General features: G+C 47.5%; 1 protein-coding gene across 1 annotated transcript in view; it reads left to right on the top strand.

Moving 5' to 3' along the window:
• LOC139385143 (teashirt homolog 3-like) overlaps positions 1–7,792 on the top strand; it is a 38,843-nt gene extending 31,051 nt beyond the window's left edge. Inside the window, exon 3 of the mRNA XM_071130220.1 lies at positions 2,906–7,792. Within this exon, the coding sequence (XP_070986321.1) occupies positions 2,906–6,300 (3,395 nt within the window). The 3' untranslated portion in view covers positions 6,301–7,792. The remainder of the gene's footprint in view (positions 1–2,905) is intronic.
• Positions 7,793–10,420: the final 2,628 nt, after the last annotated feature.

Below are 10,420 nucleotides of genomic sequence, written 5' to 3'. Positions count from 1 at the left end.
AGACACATGTTAATAACGGAATCATTCACACAAATGCCTCCCTTTCTCTTTCAGTATCTCTTTCATTGTCTTCGTAGGCACACGCACGCACGCACACGCACACACATGCACCCACACACCCACGCACGTACACACACACACACACACACACACACACACACACACACACACACACACACACACACACACACACACACAGTTGGTTTTTGTTCTGTCATATTCAGGTCAAGGTTAGTGTTTTGGCTGGTTTGTTCACACTTGAGAGGGAGGTAGGAGGTTCAGTAGGAAAATGACTTGGCATTGGCACAGAGAGATGCATATTACTTTGGCCTCTCGCTGTGATTTCAGTTGCACATTTTAATGACATTAAAATCAGTGTTGCAATGATGTTTTAGGTGAACTATACGTTTATATTTAGTGCGGTAGCAAAGGTTGCACTGCAGATTTATTGGCTTCGGTGTCAAAATGACCCTCCCCCATGCCTTCTTTCTCCGTGTGTGTTTTAATTACATTTAACAGCTTTAAGTCTGGGTTGTATTTTGAGGAAGGAGATTTCACATGGGTGTTTGGCCTCGATGTGTATGCTGTTCTGACTGCTTCCTGAGCAAAGGCATTCTTCTCTTAAACAGCTGTCGTTTTGGCTGATTCAGAACAGATGGCAGTGTGTGCGTGTGTGTGTGTGTGTGTGTGCATGGCCTGATCAGGGTTGCCTGTTGAGTTGTGTGTGGTATTGGATTACATGTTAAGATGTCCCATATTTTCCTGCTCAGTATTCCAATTGTGCTTTTCTGAGCATCGCTGCATCTGTTCACAAAATGGCAGATGTCCATTATGCATCTAAATGTAAACGTTTCTATGGGCTACTCTGGGGCTCCCGAATGGCACAGCAGTCTAAGGCACTGCGTCTCATTGCTAGAGGAGTCACTACAGACACGGGTTCAATTCTAGGCTGTATCACAACCGGCTGTGATTGAGAGTCCCATAGGGCGGTGCACAATTGGCCCAGTGTCGTTAGGGTTTGGCCGGGGTAGGCTGTCAATGTGAATAAGAATTTGTTCTTAACTGACCTGCCCAGTTAACTATTTGTAATCCCTAAGATTTATGTGACAAGTCGTAGACATTCTTCAGAAATGTTGGAACATTTGAAGTAGAAATGCTACCAAAATAATTGTCTGTAAGAATACATTTCCTTCCGGCTCAGTAGTTGTTTCACCAATGTATTATGTTGTATAAATCCTGTACACTAGCACACACACGAGGTAACCGATTCCAACTTGCTGCGTGTCGATGTGCGAGATTGAACATTAAGCAGCCCGCTCGTTCAGTCGAAAGGCTACGGAAGACTGCCCGGAGGCACAGCGTTTCTACTGCGGCGCAACGCCCGGGAGCTGCTGCGTGTTTCAGTACATCTGTTTATCCCACAGCACCACACTGCCAAAGGCAACAGAATGAGCCCCCTGACAATGACAGAGATTTTTTTCCCCCCCTGCGTCTGGGCTGATGCAGTGTGCTCACACCTTCAGTACCGCTCCGAGATAGAAGTCAGCAGTAACACTACTGGAGAGTGTTGTGTGACATGGCGGGCAGGTTCTGGAGGTAGCTACCCTAATGTCACCAGATGGAACTGTACCTTTTGAAGAGGCTGTGGCTTTCTCCACAAAGCTCGGATACGTTTTAGTAAAAAAAAAAACGTCCATTCTTTTAAGTGATTGCTTTTTTGTTGTTGTTGCTATAGTGTCCCCTTATTGAAGCGTGATTTATAGGTTTCTTATAGATAATGCTCTGACTGTTGAGAGCATTCATATTCAAGTGACCTTTAGCAGTTGTTAGTGTGTGCACTGGGACACCATGGTCAGTGTCATTCTTGCCCTTAGTTTACATACCTGGACAATGAATGATGCACAGCTAGGAATCAGGAATGGTCAGGAATGTACGGAATTATCCCAATGTCCTGTCTATCATCTCAGCTTGTCTTCCAGGCCGACAGCCTCCATCGCCAAATATGTGTATGTGTCTGCACAATGATAGGAAGTGCTTTTTTAAAAAAAAATTATTTGTATCTTTCCTTCTCACTGCAATCCACATTTGATTGTTTTAAACAGGAGGGATTTGAATATAAATTGAAAGTCTACTCTCCGGGCTAAACTGTAAATAATAACTCAACTTTCTCATCTGTTGCAATTGAAGTAAATGTGTTTTGCTCGGAGAGATTTGGCTTTGGAAACGTACATACGCTCATTTTTATTTACAAGTAGGCGAGCCCGTGCCGTGTAATGAGTGAAAATGCATGCTTAAATGGCGAGTGGGTCTGTTAAGAAATGCATTAGAGGCTGAAGAAGAAGCGTAAGACATATTAATTGACAGACAGGAACTGCTGTCTCGGAGGTTGATACAAGTCATTTATTACTTCAGAAACGAATGCCACCTCCAGAATGTGCTTCATTAATTTCAAATTTAGTTTTAATTTCAAGCTGTTGCCCCTTGAGAAGAATAAGGTGGCAAGTTGTGTTTGAAGAGCCATTTCCTTTCCCTCTTCTCTCTCTGTCTTTCTCAGTCTCTGCAGTAAAGAACAAAGGGGGAGGGAGGGAGGGAGGGAGGGAGGGAGGGAGGGAGGGAGGGAGGGAGGGAGGGAGGGAGGGAGGGAGGGAGGGACTTTACTCAATTTGGAAAACAATGTAAATGCAATGGGGAAGTTGAAATGGAATTACAGCAACAGTTGATGATATGAAGTGGTCTTGTCTGTGATTGCTTTGCTTTTCTGATATGGGAAGAACATTCCAGTACTTCTATCAGCTTTCTGATATGCAAGGCATCGCAAGAATGCCAAATTGGAGATCTTCATCATTAGACATGGTGTGCTGTGGTAATAACAATCCTCTATCTGTTTCTCTCTCTGTTTCCCCAGCGTATGCCCCTGAGGATGAGAAGGAGGCTGCCCTGCTCGATGAGGACCTGGAAGGGGAGGACTCTGGCGGGGAGGAGGAGCCTGCGGTCAAGTACATGTGCCAAGACAAGGACTTCCTTTTCAATGACCGGCCTGGTTTCCACGACTCCCCCGTGGCCGACTTCTCCGGCCATGAGTTGGACAATGAGTCTCACCTGAGTGAGTCCAGTGACCGCATGTCAGACTTTGAGAGTGCCTCTCTCAGAAATGAGGAGGAGGTCGCGAAGGTGCCACTAACGCCCTTGTCGCCATCTTCCTCTGTCACGATGGCCACCAGCACAGCTGTAGCCACGGAGGACGGCGCCACCACCGGGCCAGACAGCCTGGAGCAGATGAAGGCCATCTACACCAGCTTCCTGACCAACTCTTACTGGTCGTCTCTGAACCTCAACCTCACCCAGCCGCCAGCGGTGGAGAAACCTCCACGCAGCCACAGCAGCAGCAGCAGTAGCAGTAGCAGCAGTTGTGGCAGCAATGGCAATGGTTACGACTGGCACCAGTCCGCCGTGGCCAAGACCCTCCAGCAGGTCTCTCAGAACCAGAACCGGCTCAACCTCCCAGCAGCGGAGCAAAACAACATATTCAGCACCGTGCAGCTCTACCGTCAGAGCACGAAGCTCTACGGCTCCATCTTCACAGGTGCCAGTAAGTTCCGCTGCAAGGACTGCAGTGCTGCCTACGACACGCTGGTGGGGCTGACTGTACACATGAATGAGACAGGCCACTACCGCGATGACAACCACGAGACAGACAGCGACGGCACCAAGCGCTGGTCCAAGCCACGTAAACGATCCCTCCTGGAGATGGAAGGGAAAGAAGATGCTCAGAAGGTCCTGAAGTGTATGTACTGTGGACATTCCTTTGAGTCTCTGCAGGACCTCAGTGTCCACATGATTAAGACAAAACACTACCAGAAAGTTCCTCTGAAGGAGCCAGTGACTCCTGTGGCAGCCAAGATCATCTCCTCCGCCCGGAAGAGAGCCCCCATTGAGCTCGACATCCCCAGCTCCCCAGACTCCAATGGGTGCACCCCCAAACCCTCCCTAAATGACCCTTATGACCCCCTCCAGAAGGCATCCAACCCCTACATCACCCCAAACAACCGTTACGGACACCAGAATGGAGCCAGTTATGCATGGCAGTTCGAGTCCAGGAAGTCCCAGATCCTGAAATGCATGGAATGTGGCAGCTCCCACGACACACTTCAGGAGCTAACAGCACACATGATGGTGACCGGTCACTTCATCAAGGTCACAAACTCTGCTATTAAGAAAGGCAAGCCCATCATGGAGTCTCCCCCAACACCCATCCCCATCATCTCTGCTGGTGAGGAGAAATTCCAGTCTGTGCCACTGGCAGCCACAGCATTCTCCCCACCTCCTCCACCCATACCTCCTCCCTCTAGTGTTTCCCCTGCCATGGCTGTGGAGATTAAGAAGGAGGAGAAGGAAGAGGAATGTATGAAGGAAACCGCTAACAGCAGCAAAGACAAGAAAACCGGAGATGACGAGACAGAGGAGAAATTTGATATCTCCTCCAAATACTCTTACTTAACAGAGGAGGATCTGGAGGAGAGCCCTAAGGGAGGGTTTGACATCCTGAAGTCCTTGGAGAACACAGTGACATCAGCCATCAACAAAGCACAGAACGGTGCTCCCAGCTGGGGGGGCTACCCCAGCATCCATGCTGCATACCAGCTCCCAAACATCATGAAGCTCTCACTGGCCAACTCAGGGAAGAGCTCAGCCCTGAAGTACATGTTCCCTGGAGGAGAGACCCTTTTCCAAAATGCCAAAAACCAACCTCTGATCTCCCCGCCCAGCCGCCAGACCTCTCCTCTCCCCAAAAACAACTTCCACGCCATGGAGGAGCTGGTGAAGAAGGTGACTGAGAAAGTAGCCAAGGTGGAGGAGAAGATGCGGGAGCCCAGTGTAAGGGCGTCCCCAATGAGACAAGCCACACCCTCCCCCTGCAGCAGCGAGGCTGGGGAGTCAGCCAGAGGGGAGTCCCCTAAAGGGAGGAGAGGGTCTAAAACCCCCGAGAGCATCGGAGGAGGCAGCCACAAAGACTGTAACGGTGACGCCAATATGAAGGAGTCGCTGGAGAATGGAATGGAGTCTGCTGTCAAATCCCCCATCTCTGCCTTGTGTGGCGGCACAGCCATTATTACAGACCACCCGCCAGAGCAGCCCTTCGTCAATCCTCTAAGTGCGCTTCAGTCCGTGATGAACGTCCACCTGGGTAAGGCGGCCAAGCCTGCTCTGCCATCCCTGGACCCCATGAGCATGCTCTTCAAGATGAGCAACAGCCTGGCAGAGAAGGCCGCGGTCGCCGCTTCCACCCCAGCTCAGACCAAAAAAAACAACGAGCACTTAGACCGCTACTTCTACCACGTCAACAACGACCAGCCAATAGACCTGACCAAAGGCAAGAATGAAAAGAGTAGCTCCCTGGGTTCGGCTGCCCTGTCGTCATCCACATCAACACCCTCCTCGGGCTCCCCCTCCTCCACAGCCACCATGGCCAAGGCCTCGTCCGCTGTGGCCTCGTTCATGTCCAACTCCCCGCTGCGTGAGAACGCCCTGTCTGACATATCAGACATGCTGAGAAACCTCACAGAGAGTCAAGCTTCCAAGTCCTCCACGCCCACCAGCCTGTCGGAAAGGTCTGACCTCGAGGGTTCCACTCAAGAGGAGCTAGAGGAGATCTCTCCAGCCCAGAAACGCAAGGGCCGGCAGTCCAACTGGAACCCCCAACACCTGCTGATCCTACAGGCCCAGTTTACTGCCAGCCTCCGGCAGACTGGCGATGGGAAGTACGTGATGTCTGACCTGAGCCCCCAGGAGAGGATGCACATCTCCCGTTTCACAGGCCTCTCCATGACGACCATCAGCCACTGGCTGGCCAACGTCAAGTACCAGCTGAGGAGAACCGGAGGGACAAAGTTCTTAAAGAACCTGGACTCAGGCCACCCAGTGTTCTTCTGCAGCGACTGTGCTTCTCAGATCCGTTCCCCCTCCACCTACGTCAACCACTTGGAGTCTCACCTGGGCTTCAGACTCCGAGACCTGGCCAAACTGTCTGGAGAGCAGCTTGTCAGCCAGATCTCACGTCACGCCAAAAGCCTGTCTGAAAAACTGCTCTCCAACCACTCCCACTCCAACCCTCACTCCCTCTCCCACGCCCACTCCCCGTCTCCCTCCCCTGACGAGGACGGCAGCAGCACCTCGTATCAGTGCACGCTCTGCAACCGGACTTTTGCAAGCAAGCACGCAGTCAAGCTCCACCTGAGCAAGACCCATGGGAAATCCCCAGAGGACCACCTTATGTATGTGTGTGAGCTTGAGAAACAGTAGCACTAAGCTGTGGACATGCTGCACTCTCTCTCTCTCTCTCTCTCTCTCTCTCCCGTTCTCTCTTGGTCTATCTTTAGCCTTTCACAGACATTTCTTTCAAAAAAAAGGACTAAAAACTATTAAGTGATGAAACTGCACAAAGATGCCGTGGAACTACTGTTTAGTTTCGGCACATGGTTTCTGATTTTCTTTAAAAGGGAGACTCACTCTGGCCCAAGAAGCTTTTGTTTGTTTATGCTCTCCTTTTTATGAAAAGACGGTCATTTTCTAAATGTGCAGTGTTGAAGAAAGAGGTGCTGTTGTCACTGATAAAACAAATGAAGGTTGAACAATATTTTAAAATGAAGTGGTATGTATTTGAAAGTTGTGTAAATTGGATTTGATTTCTTTATATTCTGGCATCCTTTGAGATGCGATAAGCTGCATGCATAAATGAAACAGTTTAGTTGAACATTTGGTTAACTAAATCTGGTGCACTTTTCTTTTCTCTCTCTCTTTCCCTCTCTTTTTGTTAATGTGATCTTTATGTGCTGGTGTCAGCATCTGAAATTTAACCCTCTGAGTACGGCCAAGCACTTCTACCCGAATGATCCAAAACCCTTCTCAAAACAAACTATTTTAGATTGGAATTGACCAAGCTATTGTGTGGTTTGTAAGCTGCACAATGAAAGCACCATATGTCCCTGTCCAACAACCAATCTCTAAAGATGCATCGTATGTGATGCAAAATCTCAATCTGAAGTCGTTTACTTTGTTTAAATCAGGGACCTTTATGAATTCAGGTCTGTGTAAAAATGTATCTAAAAACATATATACTAATTCCTGTCTAAATTATGCATCATTTTTATATTTTTAATTTAAGAGGAGTATGACTATCTACTGGTGCACAATATATGAAGACATGAATGAAATTGTTTTGCACAATAGTTTTGTAAAATATGTTATTTAATCCAATGATATGAAAATAAGAGGAACAAAATTACCCAGAACTCTTTTATTACCACCTCGTGCTCAAAGGGTTAAACCTCTAGTACAAGACAAAAGGTTGTACAACAGATGTTACTTTATGAAATAATGGAGAATTCCACACGTTTTATTTATAAGCACTCTTGGTTGTTGTTTCATATCGTAGGATGCCTTTGGATTGGTATTTCTTTTTTTTTTTCTCTGTCTAATTACTCTCCCACAATTCCGCACTGCAGCGTTATCTTTTGGGGATATGAAAGGTAACCATAGTTACCTCACCTCTGATTGACAGTTCTGCTCCATTTTTTTGGCAGTTCATTTGCTGAAGTAACTGACAGCTGCCAGTGTAAGGACATCTTAGGTGTAAAATATTGGCATGTAAACAGCACAGACACTGTTATGCATTCTGTGCCGTGTTTTTTGTTGTTGTTGTTGTTGTTGACAATGAAGCACCCATTATATGACTTCATATAACCTTTTTTTTCTACTGCAGCATTAAAAGGAAACCGTTTTTTTTTTGCAATAACACTGTGTGTCGTGGCTCACGATTATGTAGGTGCTGTGCGTTTTCTAATGAGCACATTAAACTGAAAAGTGTTTCTGGCCGGTGATGAGTTCCAGACGAGTTTACAGTGAGTGGCAGGGCCCTGCAGAAGATGAAAGCTGTCACACCATCATCCTGTGTGTCTCCACAAAGCCCTGCCTGGAACAGGAATAGCCTATGGGCCATATCAGGGGCCACTATGGGGAGCCTCAGAGACAGACACCACCCAAACACTATAGCGGTGGCACCAGTATCACATGTCCATCAAGTGTGCGTATCAGTCATACGTGTTCCTTTCTGCGATCGTCTCCATTTCAATGTGTTGGGCCACATAGGAAAAGGGAAATAGAAACCACATAGTGAATACTGAACAGCAGGTAACTCCTAGCTGTGTGGCATCTCCATTCGCAAACGCAACAGTATGTGAACGGAGATCTGCCCTTCCCCCTTCATCTCCATGACTGGATGTAGCAGATAATTGCATAAACCCTGGCACTAGCTGTCTCATTTTCACCATTTTATTCCCCGCTCTGTAATTAACCCCCACTTCCATTTTGTGTGTACAGTAGATTTTAAACATAGAAAAAGAGAGAGGAGACCGTTGTTTAGGCCTCATGGAGGATGACAACAATGCAGCAATGATGAGCACGCGGCTTTCGAGTCCTCAGCTATGCGCAACAACAATTAAATGCAGTCTATCAGGACAGTTAGTTAGTTGGGTACAGACACTAGGCCCATTGCCTCTCCATGAAGCAGGGCATTCGCTCACAATAGAGGAGGTGGAGAAGGACGGATGGAGGATTGTTTCTCAACTTCATATTTTATCCTCGTGGTCTGTTTTCTTCTTTTAGCTGCTGAATATGTTTTGCATCAGGTCCTGTCACCAAAACCACCTCACTGATAAACTCCGACACACAGTTATAGACCAACAACCACACACACACCCACACACCCTTCAGCTGCCAGGTAGAGGGACTTCATCCGCGGTGACAAGGTGCCGCTGTATGTGAAAATGTCAGCCTTCACAGCCGTGCCTGACGTCTGGCGCCGTATTTAAGGCTCTCATTAGTCGCAAAAGAAAATATGCGTGAAATTGAAGTGTAAGAAAAGCATTTTCTCTCCCCTCTCACATCCAGGGAGCTCAGAGTAGGCTGGGCTTATTAAGGTTCAAAACAGGCGTGTATGAGACAATGTGTAGCCTGAAGGCACACGCACACACACTCACACTTATTCACTATGTATTCCCCACAATCCCTCAGACTACAGGCTTCATGTCTACAGATAGGTGTGCGGATTAAAATTAGTATCAAAAGAACAAATGGTCACGTGTGCCGGATTTTGGATAAAATGACATTTTGCGTGTTATGAGTACTATGCCAAAATATGAAAAGGAAATATCCATGTTGGATGAAAGGAATGAACTGGCTCAAATATGCTATGGAGACTAACATCTTACTTGCATTTTGGATATGTTCCTACGTGCTAGCACAGTACTGCCGCGTTGTAGCCAACACCACGTAAACGTCGACATCCTCCCGGGAGGAGCGTACAGTACGGAGCAGCCGATGTGCGACTTTCAGCTGCTCAGACTTGACCCTTAATGCGGCTGCAGTGTACCGCAGATTGAGATAGCTTCATCAGGTGTAATGCACTGCACAATGGACCCACACTGCATAACACAGACAAAGCCCTACCAACAGAAAAACACACGTCTACAAGTACGACGTGATTCTCCTTCCCAGCTAGCAATTCACTGTTCTCCCGAGGACGTTTTTTTAGGCCCTTCAAGGTTATGAATACTGCGGCTCTCATTTCATTTGTTCTATTGGGTGTTTATGAAAAATGTACTACAAAAGCATTCCATGTAGTGAAGCCACGTTTTCAGAAGTAATTCCAGACATTGATAGGGGGGGAAATCATTCTGATTGAGACGTGTGTCACGCTCTACTGTTAGGCTATAGTGATTTAAAATGATAAGAAAATGGAAACACAGGCATTCAGGTTGCACACAAACGTACACGTACACATGGCGTGAAATATGCTGTCCAGCAGGCTCATGGAATTGCACGCGCACACACACACACACACACGCACACACACCCGCTAGGCCTGGATTTATTCTCCACCGTTGACCCCATGTTGTACAATGTCTGGAGAGGCCTTTGATCTTGAAGGGAGTTCTTTAACCTGTGTTATTTACATGCCTAACAATTCACTTATCCAGCAACACCTTCACCTTGGAAGCAGTCCCATTAGACATGCTAATTTAAGGAGGACCGGTAAATTCTCTTTTAACACAAACAAAATACTAATGTGAAAAATACTGGCATGCGTCTAAATCACGGGCGTGTCCCGCTGACCTGACCGTTACCCCAGCCTGCAGAGAGAGGGAAGGAGAGAGGGGGTGGGGAAGACAGAGGAACGGAGGAAGAGTGGGGGCGGCGGCTTGTAATGCACCACCGTAGATCTTCCGGCCGTCACGTTACCAAAGTATCTTAAAATAACGTGTGTGATGAATGTGCAATTTCCTTCATTTACGTGGCTGTGGTGTGCTCAGGGCTACACGCGGGATGGAAATCTTAAATGGGGCTTGAATAGCACTCCTCACAA

The sequence above is a fragment of the Oncorhynchus clarkii genome, chromosome 26, assembly GCF_045791955.1.
Source record: "Oncorhynchus clarkii lewisi isolate Uvic-CL-2024 chromosome 26, UVic_Ocla_1.0, whole genome shotgun sequence".
In the NCBI taxonomy this organism is placed as follows: domain Eukaryota; kingdom Metazoa; phylum Chordata; class Actinopteri; order Salmoniformes; family Salmonidae; genus Oncorhynchus; species Oncorhynchus clarkii.
The sequence above is the reverse complement of the archived record's forward strand: the minus strand, read 5'-3'. Positions and strand labels throughout refer to the sequence as shown.